The following is a 26,128-nucleotide window of genomic DNA, read 5'->3' as shown; positions in this document are numbered from 1 at the left end:
GGCATGCACAATGACGTAAATTTTCCGCATGCGCATAGCTTGCCAACATTGCCATGACATCGCCTACAAGCGTGATCGGAGATTTCTATTGGAGAAGCAGTTTCTACCCGTCTTCCTACTGTACTGTCTTTGCTTTAAGGTTGGAGAGCGATAGGGGGCGCGGCGTAAACCAAGGCATGGATTTTCTCTCCCACTGGAATGAAATGCGGTGGACGGAATTATTGCTGTGTGCAGATGCGTATCACCAATCGTTTTGTTCATTTGAGCTTTCCAGGATTTTTAAATTGAGACTCCTTTCCCAATAATTCAGCAACATTAGACACGAATCATACTGTTGATATAACGGTTGATTTATCCCTAGGATTTGTTAAGCAAAATCCCTTGGTATTCTAGGAGTGCCTGGCAATTGATAGGCAAGGCTATTTATAAAGTGAGGAGCCAGTAATATATTAGATATAATTCCATCACCTCTTCAGAGGTATCATATAGGTTCATGCTCTACAACATCCGCAGAGTACGACCCTGCCTCACACAGGAAGCGGCGCAGGTCCTAATCCAGGCACTTGTCATCTCCCGTCTGGATTACTGCAACTCGCTGTTGGCTGGGCTCCCTGCCTGTGCCATTAAACCCCTTCAACTCATCCAGAACGCCGCAGCCCGTCTGGTGTTCAACCTTCCCAAGTTCTCTCACGTCACCCCACTCCTCCGTTGGACTCCACTGGCTTCCAGTTGAAGCTCGCATCCGCTACAAGACCATGGTGCTTGCCTACGGAGCTGTGAGGGGAACGGCACCTCAGTACCTCCAGGCTCTGATCAGGCCCTACACCCAAACAAGGGCACTGCGTTCATCCACCTCTGGCCTGCTCGCCTCCCTACCACTGAGGAAGTACAGCTCCCGCTCAGCCCAGTCAAAACTGTTCGCTGCCCTGGCCCCCAATGGTGGAACAAACTCCCTCACGACGCCAGGACAGCGGAGTCAATCACCACCTTCCGGAGACACCTGAAACCCCACCTCTTTAAGGAATACCTAGGATAGGATAAGTAATCCCTCTCACCCCCCCCCACCCTGTTCCATTAAGTTTTAGATGCACTATTGTAAAGTGACTGTTCCACTGGATGTCATAAGGTGAATGCACCAATTTGTAAGTCGCTCTGGATAAGAGCGTCTGCTAAATGACTTAAATGTAATGTAAATGTAAATGTAAATATAGGAAGTAAAGGCTCCATGTCTAGAGGTGACAGGAAGTAGAGGCTTCATGTCTAGAGGTGACAGGAAGTTGAGGCTCCATGTCGAGAGGTGACAGGAAGTAGAGACTCTTGCCCTATAGCTCTGGTGCAGGGCATCGTTGTGCTCTCACCATCCATCACTATCTATAATGAGCTAGCAGCCTGAAGACACCCTGGACCAGAGCTAGTCGAGCCCTCTGGTCTGAAGCATTTCTATCTGAATCCTCCAGTAGAGTAAATGGACTACTAGTGTCTCCATGTGTCCAGAACACAGAGACCTCAGTTACCCAGGCTTCATCCCACCCTGTTAAATGGACTACCAGAACCTCAGGCTTCATCCCACCCTGTTAAATGGACTACCAGAACCTCAGGCTTCATCCCACCCTGTTAAATGGACTACCAGAACCTCAGGCTTCATCCCACCCTGTTAAATGGACTACCAGAACCCCAGGCTTCATCCCACCCTGTTAAATGGACTACCAGAACCTCAGGCTTCATCCCACCCTGTTAAATGAACTACCAGAACCCCAGGCTTCATCCCACCCTGTTAAATGGACTACCAGAACCTGTTACCCAGGCTTCATCCCACCCTGTTAAATGGACTACCAGAACCTCAGGCTTCATCCCACCCTGTTAAATGGACTACCAGAACCTCAGGCTTCATCCCACCCTGTTAAATGGACTAGAACCCCAGGCTTCATCCCACCCTGTTAAATGGACTACCAGAACCTGGCTTCATCCCACCCTGTTAAATGGACTACCAGAACCTGGCTTCATCCCACCCTGTTAAATGGACTACCAGAACCCAGGCTTCATCCCACCCTGTTAAATGGACTACCAGAACCTGTTCCCACCCTGTTAAATGGACTACCAGAACCCCAGGCTTCATCCCACCCTGTTAAATGGACTACCAGAACCTGTTACCCAGGCTTCATCCCACCCTGTTAAATGGAACCTAGGCTTCATCCCACCCTGTTAAATGGACTACCAGAACCCCAGCTTCATCCCACCCTGTTAAATGGACTACCCCAGAATCCCACCCTGTTAAATGGACTACCAGAACCTGTTACCCAGGCTTCATCCCACCCTGTTAAATGGACTACCAGAACCTGTTACACAGGCTTCATCCCACCCTGTTAAATGGACTACCAGAACCCCAGGCTTCATCCCACCCTGTTAAATGGACTACCAGAACCTGTTACCCAGGCTTCATCCCACCCAGTTAAATGGACTACCAGAACCCAGGCTTCATCCCACCCTGTCTAAATGGACTACCAGAACCTCAGTTACCCAGGCTTCATCCCACCCTGTTAAATGGACTATCCAGAACCTCAGTTACCCAGGCTTCATCCCACCCTGTTAAATGGACTCCAGAACCTCAGTTACCCAGGCTTCATCCCACCCTGTCTCCAGAACCCAGTTACCCAGGCTTCATCCCACCCAGTTAGAACCTGTTACCCAGGCTTCATCCCACCCAGTCTCCAGAACCTCAGTTACCCAGGCTTCATCCCACCCAGTCTCCAGAACCTCAGTTACCCAGGCTTCATCCCACCCAGTCTCCAGAACCTCAGTTACCCAGGCTTCATCCCACCCTATCCAGAACCTCAGTTAAATCAGTTACCCAGGACCCAGGCTTCATCCCACCCAGTCTCCAGAACCTCAGTTACCCAGGCTTCATCCCACCCAGTCTCCAGAACCTCAGTTACCCAGGCTTCATCCCACCCAGTAGAACCTCAGTTACCCAGGCTTCAAAATCCCATGCATTCTGGGTGACACCTCAGTTACAGATCTTCATGTCAGGCTTCATCCCACCCAGTCTCCAGAACCTCAGTTACCCAGGCTTCATCCCACCCAGTTCCAGAACCTCAGTTACCCAGGCTTCATCCCACCCTGTCTCCATGTATCCAGAACCAGTTTAAGGATCATCCCACCCAGTTCCACCTCAGTTACCCAGGCTTCATCCCACCCTGTGGTAATCTTACCCAGAACCCCAGTCAGTCATGATGGACCCAGGCTTCATCCCAAAACAATAAGAGAAACAGTTACCCAGTGCATTCTAATGGGAGTTCACCCAGAGAACCTCAGTTACCCAGGCTTCATCCCACCCACCCTCTCCAGAACCTCAGTTACCCAGGCTTCATCCCACCCAGTCTCCAGAACCTCAGTTACCCAGGCTTCATCCCACCCAGTCTCCAGAACCTCAGTTACCCAGGCTTCATCCCACCCAGTCTCCAGAACCTCAGTTACCCAGGCTTCATCCCAGTCTCCAGAACCTCAGTTACCCAGGCTTCATCCCACCCAGTCTCCAGAACCTCAGTTACCCAGGCTTCATCCCACCCAGTCTCCAGAACCTCAGTTACCCAGGCTTCATCCCACCCTGTCTCCATGTCTCCAGAACCTCAGACCCAGGCTTCATCACCCAGTTAGAACCCAGTGTTCATCCTGAAGAATAGCTCAGTTACCCAGGCTTTATCCCACCCAGTCTCCAGTCAGTTACCCAGGATATTTTAAGTTGTTCATCCCACCCCCCTCCATGTATCCAGAACCTCAGTTACCCAGGCTTCCCCTCCATGAGAGAAGCCCCTCCCCTTGACCCAGGCTTCATCCCACCCTCAGGAGAGGGAGGAGTCTCCAGAACCTCAGTTACCCAGGCTTCATCCCACCCAGTCTCCAGAACCTCAGTTACCCAGGCTTCATCCCACCTCCAGTCTTACCCAGGCTTCATCCCACCTCTCCAGTTTACCCAGGCTTGTCTCCAGAACCTCAGTTACCCAGGCTTCATCCCACCCATCTAGTCAGTTACCTTTTGGTCCACCCAGTATCCAGAACCTCAGTTACCCAGGCTTCATCCCACCCAGTCTCCAGAACCTCAGTTACCCAGGCTTCATCCTCAGAACCTCAGTTACCCAGGCTTCATCCCACCATGTATCCAGAACCTCAGTTACCCAGGCTTCATCCTACCCAGTCTCCAGAACCTCAGTTACCCAGGCTTCATCCCACCCAGTCTCCATGTATCCAGAACCTCAGTTACCCAGGCTTCATCCCACCCAGTCTCCAGAACCTCAGTTACCCAGGCTTCATCCCACCCAGTCTCCAGAACCTCAGTTACCCAGGCTTCATCCCACCCAGTCTCCAGAACCTCAGTTATTAGGCTATTTTCCAAAATCTCCAGAACCTCAGTTACCCAGGCTTCATCCCACCCAGTCTCCAGAACCTCAGTTACAGGCTTCATCCCACCCAGTTCCAGAACCTCATGTTTCTTCAAAAATGGTTTTACACCCACCTCAGCTTCTCATTTAGGGACTTGTATTTTCAGTTGGGTAACAAAATAATGCATTCATGGGTGACACAACCAGATCAAATAGAACCACCATGTCAGAGCCCCCACTTAAAATGTAAAAATGTAAACAAGTCCCATTCGTCCTCCGAGTCCGTGACGTACCATCAGTTCAAAGGTCACCATCGAGTGAAATTCCAAAACGTATATATAGACACGCGTGTACTACAAGCCATAATATCAGTTTAAAGTTTAATGATCAATAATGAATTCCACTCAGTAAAGCAACCCTGGTAACTTTGATAATAAACTTTAATTTTCAAGTCATGATGGATGGTTGTGGACCATATGAAAAACAATAAGAGAAACAAATATATATATAGTGCATTCTAATGGGAGTTCAAAGAGAAGTGACCAGACCGGACTGTGTTCCAAATGGCACCCTCTCTAGACCACCGGTAGTTCACTAGAGCCCTACGGTATAAGGATCAGACCTGGTAGAGTTCATGCCCCCCGGAAGAGAGGGGGGGGGAACAATATTGCGAAGGTGTTCCTAATGTTTTGTCCACTCAGTGTATCGTTACAATATGGCGCCACTAGGGACACAGAGTCATCGAGTGTCACCATCAGCTCGGTTCTGAGGAGACTTGTCATTAGGTACCACAGGTGTTCCTGAAAAATAGCTGCGATTCGATTGGGACCGGGGGGGGGGGATAAAATGAAAGTGGACTTGGGCCCATTTAAAACAAACAACTCTAGATATTTTAAGTTGTTCCCCAAAGCCCCCCCCCTTGACAGAGGAGTCGTCCTCATCCCCCTCCTTGAGAGAAGCCCCCTCCCCTTGACAGAGGGAGTTCCCACCACCCTCAGGAGAGGGAGGAGGGAAAGAAAGTGAATCAAGAGGGTACATGTGAAGTCGACAGGACTGCCGTCTCCCTCCACCCAATATACTCAGTGCATGACCAGAGGACTACAATACCCATGACCACCACAGACATGACATCATCACCAGGAAGTATAGTTGTGTAGTTGGTTTTGGTGCATCATCCTCAAAACAAAAAAAAAAAAAACAAGTCTTAAAAACATCACCTGGGTAAAAACGGTAAGTCAAACCCACGTCCACAAATAAACACTATTTATTAGTGATATTTTCAAAAATGTTTGTAATTTTTTTTCCTTGTTTTTAAGTTGTTGTTATTTGTTTTTTACATGAACCTGACACGGATAGATAAATTCACAAGGACAGGATGTTTCTAGAAAAATGGTTTTACACCCACCCGTTTCTCATTTACATTAGTATTTTCATCTGTTAATTCTTCTTCATGTAGTTGATTTCTGAATGAAAGGCCTGCCCCAAAGGCACTGCCACAACACAGACGAGAGAAGCTACTGTCCAAACACACAAGACAGTCCATTCTACAGCGCGGTAAAGGTGAAGAGGGGTAGTCAAAAACGATAAAGGGGTTTTAAACGTTAACTTTAGGGAGTGGTGCTATAGGTAAATCTCGTAGATATCGTCCAGCTCTTCGTGAAACAAGTCCCATTCGTCCTCCGAGTCCGTGATCGTCAGTACATCGGTTCCCGCGGCGAGGAGCATGAGGAGCATCTCGCTCAGTTCAAAGGTCACCATCTCCTCGTCCTCGTTGTCCAAAGAGTACTGCTGTTCTCCCGCTCTTCAAACAGGTCCCACAGGGGTGTACATATGTCCTCCTCGAGTTCTGGAGGGGAGAACAGGAATATTAAAAATTAATTAGTAAATAAAAACAGGAATTTGTTTGGGTATTACTCCAGAACAGGAAGCGTTTACAATAGGGCTGAGAACTTCTGGACCGTAAACACAAAATGTCCAAATGCCAGATCAGTGAAATGTATGAACCCACATAGGAAAACCAAAAATGGTCTCGGATCCATTTCTGCCAGAAAGGACATTTGTCAGAGCAGCGTCTTACCCTGTTCCTGCCGTTGCACCCTGTTGGTCTCCTCTGGGGCTCCTCCAGACGCCCGTCAGGGAAGGCGTGTTTGTAGAAGCAGTTGGCGCCAAACGGGCAGGTGCCCCGACCCTGGTCGAAGTAACGACAGGCTTTAGTCCTGAGGAACAGAGACAGACCGTCAGCAGAGGACAGTGATAATTACAGAGATGAGGAACAGAGAGACAGACGACCCCCCCCTCCTACCGTCAGTCCCCCCCTACCATCAGTACATATCTTACCCCCCCCCTATCATCAGTACATATCTTACCCCCTCCTACCGTCAGTACATAGCTTACCCCCCCCCCTCCTATCATCAGTACATATCTTACCCCCTCCTCCTATCATCAGTACATATCTTACCCCCCTCCTACCATCAGTACATATCTTACCCCCCCTCCTATCATCAGTACATATCTTACCCCCCTCCTATCATCAGTACATATCTTACCCCCCCTCTCCTCCTATCATCAGTACATATCTTACCCCCCTCCTCCTATCATCAGTACATATCTTACCCCCCCATATCTTACCCCTCCTCCTATCATCAGTACATATCTTACCCCCTCCTCCTATCATCAGTACATATCTTACCCCCCCTCCTATCATCAGTACATATCTTACCCCCTCCTCCTATCATCAGTACATATCTTACCCCCTCCTCCTATCATCAGTACATATCTTACCCCCCTCCTCCTATCATCAGTACATATCTTACCCCCCTCCTCCTATCATCAGTACATATCTTACCCCCCTCCTCCTATCATCAGTACATATCTTACCCCCTCCTCCTATCATCAGTACATATCTTACCCCCTCCTCCTATCATCAGTACATATCTTACCCCCTCCTCCTATCATCAGTACATATCTTACCCCCTCCTCCTATCATCAGTACATATCTTACCCCCCCTATCATCCTCCTATCATCAGTACATATCTTACCCCCTCCTCCTATCATCAGTACATATCTTACCCCCTCCTCCTCCTATCATCAGTACATATCTTACCCCCTCCTCCTATCATCAGTACATATCTTACCCCCTCCTCCTATCATCAGTACATATCTTACCCCCTCCTCCTATCATCAGTACATATCTTACCCCCCCTCCTCCTATCATCAGTACATATCTTACCCCCTCCTCCTCCTATCATCAGTACATATCTTACCCCCCCTCCTATCATCAGTACATATCTTACCCCCTCCTATCATCAGTACATATCTTACCCCCTCCTCCTATCATCAGTACATATCTTACCCCCTCCTCCTATCATCAGTACATATCTTACCCCCTCCTCCTCATCAGTACATATCTTACCCCCTCCTCCTATCATCAGTACATATCTTACCCCCCTCCTCCTATCATCAGTACATATCTTACCCCCCTCCTCCTATCATCAGTACATATCTTACCCCCCTCCTCCCATCAGTACATATCTTACCCCCCTCCTCCTATCATCAGTACATATCTTACCCCCCTCCTCCTCAGTACATATCTTACCCCCCTCCTCCTCCTATCATCAGTACATATCTTACCCCCTCCTCCTATCATCAGTACATATCTTACCCCCTCCTCCTATCATCAGTACATATCTTACCCCCCCTCCTATCATCAGTACATATCTTACCCCCCTCCTCCTATCATCAGTACATATCTTACCCCCTCCTCCTATCATCAGTACATATCTTACCCCCTCCTCCTATCATCAGTACATATCTTACCCCCTCCTCCTATCATCAGTACATATCTTACCCCCTCCTCCTATCATCAGTACATATCTTACCCCCCTCCTATCATCAGTACATATCTTACCCCCCCTCCTATCATCAGTACATATCTTACCCCTCCTCCTATCATCAGTACATATCTTACCCCCTCCTCCTATCATCAGTACATATCTTACCCCCTCCTCCTATCATCAGTACATATCTTACCCCCTCCTCCATCAGTACATATCTTACCCCCCTCATCATCAGTACATATCTTACCCCCCTCCTCCTATCATCAGTACATATCTTACCCCCCTCCTCCTATCATCAGTACATATCTTACCCCCCTCCTCCTATCATCAGTACATATCTTACCCCCCTCCTCCTATCATCAGTACATATCTTACCCCCTCCTCCTATCATCAGTACATATCTTACCCCCTCCTCCTATCATCAGTACATATCTTACCCCCCTCCTATCATCAGTACATATCTTACCCCCCTCCTATCATCAGTACATATCTTACCCCCCCTCCTCCTATCATCAGTACATATCTTACCCCCTCCTCCTATCATCAGTACATATCTTACCCCCCTCCTATCATCAGTACATATCTTACCCCCTCCTCCTATCATCAGTACATATCTTACCCCCCCTCCTATCATCAGTACATATCTTACCCCCCCTCCTATCATCAGTACATATCTTACCCCCCTCCTCCTATCATCAGTACATATCTTACCCCCCTCCTCCTCCTATCATCAGTACATATCTTACCCCCCTCCTCCTATCATCAGTACATATCTTACCCCCCTCCTATCATCAGTACATATCTTACCCCCCCCTCCTATCATCAGTACATATCTTACCCCCTCCTCCTATCATCAGTACATATCTTACCCCTCCTCCTATCATCAGTACATATCTTACCCCCTCCTCCTATCATCAGTACATATCTTACCCCCTCCTCCTATCATCAGTACATATCTTACCCCCCTCCTCCTATCATCAGTACATATCTTACCCCCCTCCTCCCCCCTCATCAGTACATATCTTACCCCCCTCCTCCTATCATCAGTACATATCTTACCCCCTCCTCCTATCATCAGTACATATCTTACCCCCCTCCTCCTATCATCAGTACATATCTTACCCCCTCCTCCTATCATCAGTACATATCTTACCCCCTCCTCCTATCATCAGTACATATCTTACCCCCTCCTCCTATCATCAGTACATATCTTACCCCCTCCTCCTATCATCAGTACATATCTTACCCCCTCCTCCTATCATCAGTACATATCTTACCCCCCTCCCTATCATCAGTACATATCTTACCCCCCTCCTATCAGTACATATCTTACCCCCTCCTCCTATCATCAGTACATATCTTACCCCCCTCCTCCTATCATCAGTACATATCTTACCCCCTCCTCCTATCATCAGTACATATCTTACCCCCTCCTCCTATCAGTACATATCTTACCCCCTCCTCCTCATCAGTACATATCTTACCCCCTCCTCCTATCATCAGTACATATCTTACCCCCCTCCTATCATCAGTACATATCTTACCCCCTCCTCCTATCATCAGTACATATCTTACCCCCTCCTATCATCAGTACATATCTTACCCCCCTCCTCCTATCATCAGTACATATCTTACCCCCTCCTCCTATCATCAGTACATATCTTACCCCCCTCCTCCTATCATCAGTACATATCTTACCCCCCCTCCTCCTATCATCAGTACATATCTTACCCCCCCTCCTCCTATCATCAGTACATATCTTACCCCCCTCCTCCTATCATCAGTACATATCTTACCCCCCTCCTCCTATCATCAGTACATATCTTACCCCCTCCTCCTATCAGTACATATCTTACCCCTCCTCCTATCAGTACATATCTTACCCCCTCCTCCTATCATCAGTACATATCTTACCCCCTCCTCCTATCATCAGTACATATCTTACCCCCTCCTCCTATCATCAGTACATATCTTACCCCCCTCCTCCTATCAGTACATATCTTACCCCCTCCTCCTCATCAGTACATATCTTACCCCCCTCCTCCTATCATCAGTACATATCTTACCCCCCTCCTCCTCATCAGTACATATCTTACCCCCCCCATCCTATCATCATCAGTACATATCTTACCCCCCTCCTCCTCCTATCATCAGTACATATCTTACCCCCTCCTCCTCCTATCATCAGTACATATCTTACCCCCCCTCCTCCTATCATCAGTACATATCTTACCCCCCCCTCCTATCATCAGTACATATCTTACCCCCTCCTCCTATCATCAGTACATATCTTACCCCCTCCTCCTATCATCAGTACATATCTTACCCCCTCCTCCTATCATCAGTACATATCTTACCCCCTCCTCCCATCATCAGTACATATCTTACCCCCCCTCCTATCATCAGTACATATCTTACCCCCTCCTCCTCATCATCAGTACATATCTTACCCCCCCTCCTCCCATCATCAGTACATATCTTACCCCCCTCCTCCCATCATCAGTACATATCTTACCCCCCTCCTCCCATCATCAGTACATATCTTACCCCCCTCCTCCTATCATCAGTACATATCTTACCCCCCCCTCCTATCATCAGTACATATCTTACCCCCTCCTCCCATCATCAGTACATATCTTACCCCCCCCTCCTATCATCAGTACATATCTTACCCCCCCTCCTATCATCAGTACATATCTTACCCCCCTCCTCCTATCATCAGTACATATCTTACCCCCTCCTCCTATCATCAGTACATATCTTACCCCCTCCTCCCATCATCAGTACATATCTTACCCCCTCCTCCCATCATCAGTACATATCTTACCCCCCCTCCCATCATCAGTACATATCTTACCCCCCCTCCTCCCATCATCAGTACATATCTTACCCCCTCCTCCTATCATCAGTACATATCTTACCCCCCCTCCTCCTATCATCAGTACATATCTTACCCCCCCTCCTCCCATCATCAGTACATATCTTACCCCCCCTCCTATCATCAGTACATATCTTACCCCCTCCTCCCATCATCAGTACATATCTTACCCCCCCTCCTATCATCAGTACATATCTTACCCCCCTCCTCCCATCATCAGTACATATCTTACCCCCCCTCCTCCCATCATCAGTACATATCTTACCCCCCTCCTCCTCCCATCATCAGTACATATCTTACCCCCCCCTCCTCCTATCATCAGTACATATCTTACCCCCCCCCTCCTATCATCAGTACATATCTTACCCCCCCCCTCCTCCCATCATCAGTACATATCTTACCCCCTCCTCCTATCATCAGTACATATCTTACCCCCTCCTCCTATCATCAGTACATATCTTACCCCCCTCCTCCTATCATCAGTACATATCTTACCCCCTCCTCCTATCATCAGTACATATCTTACCCCCTCCTCCTATCATCAGTACATATCTTACCCCCTCCTCCTATCATCAGTACATATCTTACCCCCCCCTCCTCCTATCATCAGTACATATCTTACCCCCTCCTCCTATCATCAGTACATATCTTACCCCCTCCTCCTCATCATCAGTACATATCTTACCCCCTCCTCCTATCATCAGTACATATCTTACCCCCCCTCCTCCTATCATCAGTACATATCTTACCCCCTCCTCCTATCATCAGTACATATCTTACCCCCTCCTATCATCATCAGTACATATCTTACCCCCCTCCTCCTATCAGTACATATCTTACCCCCTCCTCCTATCATCAGTACATATCTTACCCCATGCCATCCTTGTATTTCTGTATCAGTTTCTGCTTGTCTTCCTTGTCCTCCACCCAGTACTCACTGGGGATGACGAAGTTGGACGTTATCCGACACTCTGGACAGGACCTGGGGGGAGAGAGAGAGGTTTAGTTGGACGTGACCCAACACTCTGGACAGGACCTGGGGAGAGAGAGAGAGAGGTTTAGTTGGACGTGACCCAACACTCTGGACAGGACCTGGGGAGAGAGAGAGAGAGGTTTAGTTGGACGTGACCCAACACTCTGGACAGGACCTGGGGAGAGAGAGAGAGGTTTAGTTGGACGTGACCCAACACTCTGGACAGGACCTGGGGAGAGAGAGAGAGGTTTAGTTGGACGTGACCCAACACTCTGGACAGGACCTGGGGAGAGAGAGAGAGGTTTAGTTGGACGTGACCCAACACTCTGGACAGGACCTGGGGAGAGAGAGAGAGAGAGAGAGGTTTAGTTGGACGTGACCCAACACTCTGGACAGGACCTGGGGAGAGAGAGAGAGAGAGAGGTTTAGTTGGACGTGACCCAACACTCTGGACAGGACCTGGGGAGAGAGAGAGAGAGAGAGGTTTAGTTGGACGTGACCCAACACTCTGGACAGGACCTGGGGAGAGAGAGAGAGAGGTTTAGTTGGACGTGACCCAACACTCTGGACAGGACCTGGGGAGAGAGAGAGAGAGAGGTTTAGTTGGACGTGACCCAACACTCTGGAGCTGTAGGACCTCAACAAGGTAGAGTCTCCTCTACCTCAACAAGCTGTTTAGTCTCCTCTACCTCACAAGCTGTAACACTCTGGACAGGACCTGGGTAGTAGTCTCAGACCTCAACAAGCTGTAGTAGTCTCATCTACCTCAACAAGCTGTAGTAGTCTCATCTACCTCAACAAGCCGTAGTAGTCTCATCTACCTCAACAAGCTTAGTAGTCTCATCTACCTCAACAAGCCGAGTAGTCTCTGCCGTAGTAGTCTCAGAACAAGAGTAGTCTCATCTACCTCAACAAGCCGTAGTAGTCTCATCTACCTTGGAGTGTCTCATCTACCAACACTCTGGACAGGACCTGGGGAGAAGCCGTAGTAGTCTCATCTACCTCAACAAGCCGTAGTAGTCTCATCTACCTCAACAAGCCGTAGTAGTCTCATCTACCTCAACAAGCCGTAGTAGTCTCATCTACCTCAACAAGCCGTAGTAGTCTCATCTACCTCAACAAGCCGTAGTAGTCTCATCTACCTGTAGTAGTCTCATCTACCTCAACAAGCCGTAGTAGTCTCCTCTACCTCAACAAGCCGTAGTAGTCTCCTCTACCTCAACAAGCCGTAGTAGTCTCCTCTACCTCAACAAGCCGTAGTAGTCTCCTCTACCTCAACAAGCCGTAGTAGTCTCTACCTCAACAAGCCGTCTACCTCAACAAGCCGTAGTAGTCTCCTCTACCTCAACAAGCCGTAGTAGTCTCCTCTACCTCAACAAGCCGTAGTAGTCTCATCTACCTCAACAAGCTGTAGTAGTCTCATCTACCTCAACAAGCTGTAGTAGTCTCCTCTACCTCAATAAGCCGTAGTAGTCTCCTCTACCTCAATAAGCCGTAGTAGTCTCCTCTACCTCAACAAGCCGTAGTAGTCTCATCTACCTCAACAAGCCGTAGTAGTCTCCTCTACCTCAATAAGCCGTAGTAGTCTCCTCTACCTCAATAAGCCGTAGTAGTCTCCTCTACCTCAATAAGCCGTAGTAGTCTCCTCTACCTCAATAAGCCGTAGTAGTCTTGTCTACATATTGTAGCATACACTGCTTTGGTTGTAGGTCTATATTTATTGTCATGTGTTCATTGCATTTTTTTTACTACATGCTGCAAAATTAATTGTCCCTCGGGATAATAAAAACTACTTCCTTACTTGATGATCTTGCTCTCGAACGTCTTGGCGCTCCTCCACTTGCGGATGCACTTGAGGCAGTAGCAGTGGCAGCAGTTGGACAAGATGCCGAAGCGTCTCTCACTGGGGTTGGCCTTGTCAAACACCACCTCCATACACACGCCACACTGCATGTCCTTACTGCGCTGGATGGCAAACGACAGCTCCATGTCCTTCTCATGGGCCTCGATGCAAGCCTGAAGAGGAATAACAAAGGTATAGCTAACCACTATAATGCATTATGAAGCCTGGGGAGGGAGGGGGTTACTAAAGGTATAGCTAACCACTATAATGCATTATGAAGCCTGGGGGTGGAGGATAAAGGTATAGCTAACCACTATAATGCATTATGAAGCCTGGGGGGGGCGGGTACTAAAGGTATAGCTAACCACTATAATGCATTATGAAGCCTGGGGAGGGAGGGGGTACTAAAGGTATATCTAACCACTATAATGCATTATGAAGCATGGGGGTGGAGGATAAAGGTATAGCTAACCACTATAATGCATTATGAAGCCTGGGGGGGGGGTACTAAAGGTATATCTAACCACTATAATGCATTATGAAGCCTGGGGGTGGAGGATAAAGGTATAGCTAACCACTATAATGCATTGTGAAGCCTGAGGGGGGGGTACTAAAGGTATAGCTAACCACTATAATGCATTATGAAGCCTGGGGGTGGAGGATAAAGGTATAGCTAACTATAATGCATTATGAAGGCTGAGGGGAAACCAAAACAAGTTAACCACCAGACACCATCATGGGGCAGATAACAAACCAATGATGAAGCCATTGGAAATGGTTAAGTGTCTCAATTCTAGAACACTTTGTAGTATATAAATACAGTATCTGACAGTAAAACACGGAGACCGTAGTCTATAACACACGGAGACCGTAGTCTATAACACACGGAGACCGTAGTCTATAACACACGGAGACCGTAGTCTATAAAACACGGAGACCGTAGTCTATAAAACACGGAGACCGTAGTCTATAAAACACGGAGACCGTAGTCTATAAAACACGGAGACCGTAGTCTATAAAACACGGAGACCGTAGTCTATAAAACACGGAGACCGTAGTCTATAAAACACTGAGACCGTAGTCTATAAAACACTGAGACCGTAGTCTATAAAACACTGAGACCGTAGTCTATAAAACACTGAGACCGTAGTCTATAAAACACTGAGACCGTAGTCTATAAAACACGGAGACCGTAGTCTATAAAACACGGAGACCGTAGTCTATAAAACACGGAGACCGTAGTCTATAAAACACGGAGACCGTAGTCTATAAAACACGGAGACCGTAGAGGAGACCGTAGTCTATAAAACGGAGACACGGAGACCGTAGTCTATAAAACACGGAGACCGTAGTCTATAAAACACGGAGACCGTAGTCTATAAAACACGGAGACCGTAGTCTATAAATACAGTATCTGACAGTAAAACATGGAGACTAAGTAACACACAGCTGAGTTACATTAATCCTAACGCCTCACAAATGCATCTTGATTGGTGTGTTCTGATGGAGGGGCGTGTTGACAGGTATAGGTGTGTTCTGATGGAGGGGCGTGTTGACAGGTATAGGTGTGTTCTGATGGAGGGGCGTGTTGACAGGTATAGGTGTGTTCTGATGGAGGGGCGTGTTGACAGGTATAGGTGTGTTCTGATGGAGGGGCGTGTTGACGGGTATAGGTGTGTTCTGATGGAGGGGCGTGTTGACAGGTATAGGTGTGTTCTGATGGAGGGGCGTGTTGACAGGTATAGGTGTGTTCTGATGGGAGGGGCGTGTTGACAGGTATAGGTGTGTTCTGATGGAGGGGCGTGTTGACAGGTATAGGTGTGTTCTGATGGAGGGGCGTGTTGACAGGTATAGGTGTGTTCTGATGGGAGGGGCGTGTTGACAGGTATAGGTGTGTTCTGATGGGAGGGGCGTGTTGACAGGTATAGGTGTGTTCTGATGGAGGGGCGTGTTGACAGGTATAGGTGTGTTCTGATGGAGGGGCGTGTTGACAGGTATAGGTGTGTTCTGATGGAGGGGCGTGTTGACAGGTATAGGTGTGTTCTGATGGAGGGGCGTGTTGACAGGTATAGGTGTGTTCTGATGGAGGGGCGTGTTGACAGGTATAGGTGTGTTCTGATGGAGGGGCGTGTTGACAGGTATAGGTGTGTTCTGATGGAGGGGCGTGTTGACAGGTATAGGTGTGTTCTGATGGAGGGGCGTGTTGACAGGTATAGGTGTGTTCTGATGGAGGGGCGTGTTGACAGGTATAGGTGTGTTCTGATGGAGGGGCGTGTTGACAGGTATAGGTGTGTTCTGATGGAGGGGCGTGTTGACAGGTATAGGTGTGTTCTGATGGAGGGGCGTGTTGACAGGTATAGGTGTGTTCTGATGGAGGGGCGTGTTGACAGGTATAGGTGTGTTCTGATGGAGGGGCGTGTTGACAGGTATAGGTGTGTTCTGATGGAGGGGCGTGTTGACAGGTATAGGTGTGTTCTGATGGAGGGGCGTGTTGACAGGTATAGGTGTGTTCTGATGGAGGGGCGTGTTGACAGGTATAGGTGTGTTCTGATGGAGGGGTGTGTTCTGATGGGGGGCGTGTTGACAGGTATAGGTGTGTTCTGATGGAGGGGCGTGTTGACAGGACTGATGGAGGGGCGTGTTGACAGGACCGTTACCTTGGTGTGTTCTGATCGCTGTGCGTCGTTGGAGGGGTGGAGCACCTGCAGACCGCACATGTCACACACGTCGCCGTGGAGATAGGAACAGTTAAGTCCGTAGCGACACTCCCCCATGGCGGCGTAGGGACACAGAGTCTTCCTCAGCTCCTTATCGTCTCCCGCCGGGTCTTTCTCTCGCTCCATCAGAGGACTCATCCCCGACCCTTTAGACTTCACCGGGTCTGACGAGGGAGGGGGAAGAGGAGAGGGCGAGAGGAGAGAGGTGAGCGAAGAGGAGAGAGAGGTGAGCGAGCCAGACACACACCCTTATTAAGACACATGGAAACAGTCATCGACTTGGCGCCAAAAAAAATGGTGTCATTTATTTACCTCGTGAGTCTGGTGGTCTATAAACCAACTTGTAAATAAAATATGCTAAAATGCCCCCAAAAGGAAACAAAATCAACCAGAAGTGGCCTTCTCTCTCTTATTGACTCAGTAGCTGACTGACAGTCATCATGTCCATCCTACAGGGAGACAGGAGGGACAAACTGAAAGTGTCTTATTGACTCAGTAGCTGACTGACAGTACATCATGTCCATCCTACAGGGAGACAGGAGGGACAAACTGAAAGTGTCTTATTGACTCAGTAGCTGACTGACAGTACATCATGTCCATCCTACAGGGAGACAGGAGGGACAAACTGAAAGTGTCTTATTGACTCAGTAGCTGACTGACAGTACATCATGTCCATCCTACAGGGAGACAGGAGGGACAAACTGAAAGTGTCTTATTGACTCAGTAGCTGACTGACAGTACATCATGTCCATCCTACAGGGAGACAGGAGGGACAAACTGAAAGTGTCTTATTGACTCAGTAGCTGACTGACAGTACATCATGTCCATCCTACAGGGAGACAGGAGGGACAAACTGAAAGTGTCTTATTGACTCAGTAGCTGACTGACAGTACATCATGTCCATCCTACAGGGAGACAGGAGGGACAAACTGAAAGTGTCTTATTGACTCAGTAGCTGACTGACAGTACATCATGTCCATCCTACAGGGAGACAGGAGGGACAAACTGAAAGTGTCTTATTGACTCAGTAGCTGACTGACAGTACATCATGTCCATCCTACAGGGAGACAGGAGGGACAAACTGAAAGTGTCTTATTGACTCAGTAGCTGACTGACAGTACATCATGTCCATCCTACAGGGAGACAGGAGGGACAAACTGAAAGTGTCTTATTGACTCAGTAGCTGACTGACAGTACATCATGTCCATCCTACAGGGAGACAGGAGGGACAAACTGAAAGTGTCTTATTGACTCAGTAGCTGACTGACAGTACATCATGTCCATCCTACAGGGAGACAGGAGGGACAAACTGAAAGTGTCTTATTGACTCAGTAGCTGACTGACAGTACATCATGTCCATCCTACAGGGAGACAGGAGGGACAAACTGAACGATCGCTACAATCGCTACATATGTTGGCATATCAGTGGCTCAAGCTGAGGACACCCTGACAGACTGGCACTGTTGGCATATCAGTGGCTCAAGCTGAGGACACCCTGACAGACTGGCACAAACTCACCCTGTCAGCAGTTGGGCCAGCTAAGGACACCATCTGCCTCTCAAATGGAACTCTATTCTGTACAGAGCGCACGGATTAAGACCGTAGTAACTAGGGTGTCATTTTGACCGTAGTAACTATGGTGTCATTTTGACCGTAGTAACTATGGTGTCATTTTGACCGTAGTAACTATGGTGTCATTGTAACTATGGTGTCATTTTGACCACAGTAACTATGGTGTCATTTTGACCACAGTAACTATGGTGTCATTTTGACCATAGTAACAGGGTGTCATTTTGACCATAGTAACAGGGTGTCATTTTGACCATAGTAACTAGGGTGTCATTTTGACCATAGTAACTAGGGTGTCATTTTGACCATAGTAACTAGGGTGTCATTTTGACCATAGTAACTAGGGTGTCATTTTGACCATAGTAACTAGGGTGTCATTTTGACCACAGTAACTAGGGTGTCATTTTGACCACAGTAACTAGGGTGTCATTTTGACCGTAGTAACTAGGGTGTCATTTTGACCGTAGTAACAGGGTGTCATTTTGACCGTAGTAACAGGGTGTCATTTTGACCATACTAACAGGGTGTCATTTTGACCGTAGCTTTGCTAGTTGGTACCTGGGGCCCTCCAGGAACAGGGTTGTCTACCCCTGGTGTGGTGCCTAGTTGGTACTTGGGGCCCTCCAGGAACAGGGTTGTCTACCCCTGGTGTGGTGCCTAGTTGGTACCTGGGGCCCTCCAGGAACAGGGTTGTCTACCCCTGGTGTGGTGCCTAGTTGGTACCTGGGGCCCTCCAGGAACAGGGTTGTCTACCCCTGGTGTGGTACCTGGGGCCCTCCAGGAACAGGGTTGTCTACCCCTGGTGTGGTGCCTAGTTGGTACCTGGGGCCCTCCAGGAACAGGGTTGTCTACCCCTGGTGTGGTACCTGGGGCCCTCCAGGAACAGGGTTGTCTACCCCTGGTGTGGTGCCTAGTTGGTACCTGGGGCCCTCCAGGAACAGGGTTGTCTACCCCTGCACTAGCTGAACTGAGCCCTACATTAGTTTGACAGTACAGGAATTTCAACTGAAAGGCTGGTGCTCGCAAACCTCAGACTTCCCCGGAGATCACAGGGAGACAATATGGCTCTGGGGTTAAGAGAAGATGTAGTCACCTGGGTCCTGAATGAGAACCAGCCAGTGTGACAGGGTTAAGAGAAGATGTAGTCACCTGGGTCCTGAATGAGAACCAGCCAGTGTGACAGGGTTAAGAGAAGATGTAGTCACCTGGGTCCTGAATGAGAACCAGCCAGTGTGACAGGGTTAAGAGAAGATGTAGTCACCTGGGTCCTGAATGAGAACCAGCCAGGGTGACGGGGTTAAAACCTGTTAGGGATGCTGCAAATTTTCGCAGCTTTTTGTTAAAAATCGCGCCAGGAATATAGTATATGTATATGATTAGCATGTGTGGATAGAAAACACTGAAGTCTCTAAAACTGGTTAAATCATGTCTGTGGCTATAACAGAACGTGTTTAGGAGTAAAAATCCCAAGGAAAACTGTTCACAAAAAACAAAACAAAAATATCCCTCCGCCAGTCTCTGTATTGTCTATGCCAAAGGAAAATAGAGTCCCGTTTACAATGCCTTCCACACGATGTCGCCAGTACTGGCAATTCCGTTCTGGTTTATCCTTGGTGTGATGACGATTAGGCACATCCTGTCTTGGGGTACACCGAAGGAAGTTATGAAAGGGAGAATATGGACGATGATTTCAAGACTTGCTGCTATCGAATACAGATCGCCCGTGATCAATTTTATCGATTATTAACGTTTATTAATACCTAAAGTTGGGTTTACAAAAGTAGTTTGAAGTGTTTTGTAAAAGTTTATAGGCAACGTTTTTAATTTAAAAAAAATGATGTTGCGTTTTGGAAATGTGCTTTTTCCTGGATCAGACGGGCTTCCTAAATGGATATTTTGGGTATACAATGACGGATTTAAAATCGGGAAAAAGGCCCAATTGTGATGTTTATGGGACATATAGGAGTGCCAACAAAGAAGCTCGTCAAAGGTAATGAATGTTTTATATTTTATTTCTGCGTTTTGTGTAGCGCTGGCTACGCTAATTCTTTGTTTGCGTCTCGTTCAGGTATTTTGGGGGGGTGCATGCTATCAGATAATAGCTTCTCATGCTTTCGCCGAAAAGCATTTTACAAATCTGACATGTTGGCTAGATTCACAGCGAGTGTAGCTTTAATTGAGTACCCTGCATGAGTGTTGTAATGAAAGTTTGAGTTTTATCGAGTACTACAGTTGGCGCTCTGAAATTTCCGCTGATTTTGGTCCCTGTACAGGGACAGCAGCCGTAAAAGGTTTTAAGAGAAGCTTTAGCAGCCTGGGTCCTGAATGAGGACCAACCAGTGTGACAGGGTTAAGAGAAGCTTTTAGCAGCCTGGGTCCTGAATGAGGACCAACCAGTGTGACAGGGTTAAGAGAAGATGTAGTCACCTGGGTCCTGAATGAGGACCAGCCAGTGTGACAGGGTTAAGAGAAGATGTAGTCACCTGGGTCCTGAATGAGGACCAGCCAGTGTGACAGGGTTAAGAGAAGATGTAGTCACCTGGGTACTGAATGAGGACCAGCCAGTGTGACAGGGTTAAGAGAAGATGTAGTCACCTGGGTCCTGAACGAGAACCAACCAGTGTGCCAACAATCACGACGTGGTAAAGACCACCGCGTTGAATGACTGGACCAGACAGGCTGCACCTTGCTATTGGTACGTGTTGCATGTTAAGGCACTTTAACTTAATAATTTCAATAATAATAATAATGATAATAATAATGATGATAATAATAATAATAATATAATAATAATAATAATAATAATGATGATAATAATAATAATAATAATAATAATAATAATAATAATAATAATAATAATAATAATAATAATAATAATAATAATAATAATAATAATAATAATAATAATAATAATAATAATAATAATAATAATAATAATAATAATAATAATAATAATAATAATAATGATAATAATAATAATAATAATAATAATAATAATAATAATAATAATAATAATGATAATAATAATACTGATAATAATAATATAATAATAATAATAATAATAATAATATGTAATTATGTACAAGTAGGCTCTGTCACAAGCTTCCTAGACACACTCACCCCTTCCACAATAGTAAGGCTGGCCTGGTACAAACTCTGCCGCCATAACCCAGTCCCCTGCGCCTGATCCATGAGGGTTCTCTGGGCCGTCTGCCGACTCACCACCCGCCGATCCACTAGGAACGGCGGCTGGAGCGCTGGCGGCAAGGGACGTAGGAGTGAGAAGGGCGCAGGCAGGAGGTGGCAGCGACGGCTTGGGCCCAGGCACGTCTTCTTTAGAGTGTTCAAACCTGGAGGGAGAGAGAGAGGGGAGGGAGGGAGAGAGGGGGAGAAGGGGGGAGGGAGGGAGGGAGGGAGGGAGGGAGGGAGGGAGGGAGGGAGGGAGGGAGGGAGGGAGGGAGGGAGAGAAAGACCAGAGAAAATAATAATTTAAATGATTCAATGTTAAGGTTCTCTTGCAGGGAACTGAACTCATCTTTACAAACAACTTTTAATTGAAGAAAAAGCTTCACCGTAGCTCCCTCAGAACCTTTCACTATTGACATAAATTTTAAATAAATAAAAAAATCTCTTGGAGATCATTTTATATAGATGGTAAACAGAAGGGGGCCTAATATTAACCCTTGTGGGACACCAATGTTATAACTTCTACTACGTTGGGATTCTATATACCTGTGTAGACTGCTACTACTGCTCAGAAGTAGTCTATACACCCGTGTGTAAAATCCCAACTGAGTACTAGTCTACACACGGCTATATAGAATCCCAAAAGAGGTGGTCCTGTGTAGCTCAGTTGGTAGAGCATAGCGCTTGCAATGCCAGGATTGTGGGTTCGATTCCCACGGGGGGGCCAGTATGATAATGTGATCCCTCTACTGTAAATTGGTTAAGAGCGTCTGCTAAATGACTAACATCAATGTAGTAGTCTACATAACGGTATATAGGGGTGGCAGGTTGGTCTAGTAACTGAAAGGTTGCTAGATCGAATCCCCCGAGCTGACATCTGGTTGGTCACAAGCAGAAACCAATTGAATCACTCTACAAAAACAAAACACTTCAGATTTTTGATCACAACCCAAAAACAGTTACCACTATTGTCATAACATTTACAAACATAATTGATTTATGGATAGCTTTAATAAGCAGTATGTAGATTAGATGAAAGCCTCTTGTAGATCCTGCATGGTGTTGCCCCTCCACCTCTATATCACGCTGAAGGAAAGCCCTTGTCTTTTAGATCCTGCACGCTGAAGGAAAGCCCTTGTCTTTTAGATTCTGCATGGTGTTGCCCCTTCACCTCTACGCCAGCATATCACACCGAAGGAAAGCCCTCGTCTTTTAGATCCTGCACGCTGAAGGAAAGCCCTCGTCTTTTAGATCCTGCACGCTGAAGGAAAGCCCTCGTCTTTTAGATCCTGCACGCTGAAGGAAAGCCCTCGTCTTTTAGATCCTGCACACTGAATGAAAGCCCTCATCTTTTAGATACTGCATGGTGTTGCCCCTCCACCTCTATATCACGCTGAAGAAAAGCCCTTGTCTTTTAGATCCTGCATGGTGTTGCCCCTATGCCGGTATATCACGCTGAAGGAAAGCCCTTGTCTTGTAGATCCTGCATGCTGTTGCCCCTCCACCTCTATGCCAGCATATCACACTGAAGGAAAGCCCTGGTCTTTTAGATCCTGCACACTGAAGGAAAGCCCTTGTCTTTTAGATCCTGCACGATGTTGCCCCCTCCACCTCTATGCCGGCATATCATGCTGAAGGAAAGCCCCACCAGGATTATAAGGGCAGTAACTAGAGGGGATCGCCTTGTCCCTTTTCCACACAGTAAACATGGGTATTCTCTGTTAGAGCTACAATATAGTGGAATGCGATGCCCATGGACTTGAGAAGCTGCATTGATTACAGTAACTAGAGGGGATCGCCTTGTCCCTTTTCCACACAGTAAACATGGGTATTCTCTGTTAGAGCTACAATATAGTGGAATAAGATGCCCTTGAGAAGCTGCATTGATTATTGTATTTGTTGTCATATTGAAAACATAGCTCAAAATCAATCCAAACCTGTGGTTCCTCATACTTAAGACGACTGTTGTTGTTGTCGTTAGAATGATATATATTATTGGATGTAATGGTATGTTGTATTGTAGATCCTATATACATCCGTGTAGACTATAACTAACGTTTACATAACATGTTCTCAGGCTAGCATGTTTCTTTTCAGCTGGCAACATTAAAAACAGAGAGAGTACAGACCACTGTACAGACCCTTCATTACCCCTCTTCTTCCTTCCACTACCCCTCTTCCTCTCTCCTCCACCCCCCACTACCCTCTTCTTCCTCCTTCCACTACCCCTCTTCTTCCCCCTTTCACTACCACCCCCCCTTCCCTCTTCTTCCTCCTCCCCTCTTCTTCCTCCTCCCCTCTTCTTCCTCCTCCCCTCTTCTTCCTCCTCCCCTCTTCTTCCTCCTCCCCTCTTCTTCCTCCTCCCCTCTTCTTCCTCCTCTTCCTCCCCTCTTCTAGCCCCCCTATGGAATAATGAGGGCTAATACATCCCCATCATATGGACCGACTGACAGAGGAATGGTCCTTTACATACCAACAGCAGCAACACAATGCTACACATGTTCAAGTCCTTTAGGTCTAGTTACATACCAACAGGTCAATGCTACACATGTTCAAGTCCTTTAGGTCTAGTTACATACCAACAGGTCAATGCTACACATGTTCAAGTCCTCCTTTAGGTCTAGTTACATACCAACAGGTCAATGCTACACATGTTCAAGTCCTTTAGGTCTAGTTACATACCAACAGGTCAATGCTATACATGTTCAAGTCCTTTAGGTCTAGTTACATACCAACAGGTCAATGCTACACATGTTCAAGTCCTTTAGGTCTAGTTACATACCAACAGGTCAATGCTACACATGTTCAAGTCCTCCTTTAGGTCTAGTTACATACCAACAGGTCAATGCTACACATGTTCAAGTCCTTTAGGTCTAGTTACATACCAACAGGTCAATGCTACACATGTTCAAGTCCTCCTTTAGGTCTAGTTACATACCAACAGGTCAATGCCACACCGGTTCTGGTCTAAGCCGTCTCAGTGGGAAGGCTAGAAGGCAAATGCTCACAGACCCAGCAGCCTATGTATGGACTATGTAAATCCTTGTTATTACCATCTAGGCTAGACGGCTAACAAAAGCACACCGAGTGCATCCCAAATAGCACCCGTATCCCCGATATAGTGCACTACATTTGATAAGGGCCCTGGGTCAAAAGTAGTGCACTAACTAGGGGAAAGGGAGCCTTTTTGGGGGACACGGACAAATTCCCTAAACAGACAGTTGACCTGGGAGCATGCTAGCAGCGGTAACTATGGGATGGTAACTATGGGTATGCTGCTAAAAGCAGACCGATAGGAGAGAGACGCTGTCTGAATGAACTGGTTGAACTCGTGTTGTGGTTTAAAGACTCAATGAGAAGTCTACAAACAACTGTGGTGGGAATTTCTTAGGATGTGACACTTCACGGCATCGCCTGCATCGTGGCCCCTGGATATCATTGGTTTAGCCTATTGTTTAAAAAACAAAAACGCAAATAGTAGTCCATTTAAAAATGTTCACTCGTACCTGCTAGCCCATTAATACATACGATTACTCGAGTGAGTATGTGAAGTGAGAGTTTTGTATCTCAACTCGGCACAATTAAACATGTTCACTCGTACCTGCTAGCCCACTACAAAACTCTCACTTCACATAATACATACGATTACTCAAAGGAGTATCTCAACTCGGCACAATTACAAATGTTTACTCGGCGCCATTTCAGTCTCAATCCCATTTCCCAGCCGGCCATTTTGTTTTTAAAACAGATAACACCAGGAAAGGCCTTGCTTGGGAAAACATTCCTAGGAGTAACAACGACAACACAACAACAACAGCACTGCATAGAATTACAACCCAAGATTATTTACACAGTAAGAGACATTGTAGGGCAGTCTGACTTCCTCAGAACACAATGTAAATATGGGTGTTTGATTTGATGGAGTGTTTTTGAGTTGTTGGGTAATTGTCATGTTGACCTCGCTACCTTGGGTCGGTTTGGACAATCCTGCCCACTCCAACGGTCATTGTAACGACAAACCATAGGAGTTGGCAAGACCACAAACATCTGGGACCAGGCTAATGTTTTACACTTCAGTCATTTAGCAGAAGCTCTTATCTAGAGAGACTTACAGTCAGTGCATTCATCTCCAGATAGCTAGGAGGACCAGTCATAGTCAGTACATTCATCTCCAGATAGCTAGGAGGACCAGTCATAGTCAGTACATTCACCTCCAGATAGCTAGGTGGACCAGTCATAGTCAGTACATTCACCTCCAGATAGCTAGGTGGACCAGTCATAGTCAGTACATTCACCTTCAGATAGCTAGGTGGGACAACCACATATCTCAGTCATAGTCAGTACATTCATCTTCAGATAGCTAGGTGGACCAGTCATAGTCAGTACATTCATCTCCAGATAGCTAGGTGGACCAGTCATAGTCAGTACATTCATCTCCAGATAGCTAGCTGGACCAGTCATAGTCAGTACATTCATCTCCAGATAGCTAGCTGGACCAGTCATAGTCAGTACATTCATCTCCAGATAGCTAGGTGGACCAGTCATAGTCAGTACATTCATCTCCAGATAGCTAGCTGGACCAGTCATAGTCAGTACATTCATCTCCAGATAGCTAGTGGACCAGTCATAGTCTCCATTCATCTTCAGATAGCTAGGTGGACCAGTCATAGTCAGTACATTCACCTTCAGATAGCACCAGAGTAGCTACCATCTCCAGATAGCTAGGTGGACCAGTCATAGTCAGTACAT

The 26,128-nt window shown here is 46.9% G+C and overlaps 1 protein-coding gene across 1 annotated transcript in view; it reads right to left on the bottom strand.

The window, feature by feature from the left end:
• Positions 1 to 5,624: 5,624 nt before the first annotated feature.
• The window catches only part of LOC123995969 (probable E3 ubiquitin-protein ligase makorin-1), a 53,682-nt gene continuing 33,178 nt past the window's right edge, over positions 5,625 to 26,128 (bottom strand). Inside the window, 7 exon segments of the mRNA XM_046299619.1 lie at positions 5,625 to 6,158; positions 6,161 to 6,214; positions 6,454 to 6,592; positions 11,963 to 12,073; positions 13,866 to 14,080; positions 16,565 to 16,788; positions 21,314 to 21,543. Of these exon segments, the coding sequence (XP_046155575.1) occupies positions 5,997 to 6,158; positions 6,161 to 6,214; positions 6,454 to 6,592; positions 11,963 to 12,073; positions 13,866 to 14,080; positions 16,565 to 16,788; positions 21,314 to 21,543 (1,135 nt within the window). The 3' untranslated portion in view covers positions 5,625 to 5,996.

Source organism: Oncorhynchus gorbuscha, linkage group LG14 (assembly GCF_021184085.1).
Source record: "Oncorhynchus gorbuscha isolate QuinsamMale2020 ecotype Even-year linkage group LG14, OgorEven_v1.0, whole genome shotgun sequence".
In the NCBI taxonomy this organism is placed as follows: domain Eukaryota; kingdom Metazoa; phylum Chordata; class Actinopteri; order Salmoniformes; family Salmonidae; genus Oncorhynchus; species Oncorhynchus gorbuscha.
Note: the sequence above shows the minus strand (reverse complement) of the source record. Positions and strands in the feature narration are given on the sequence as shown.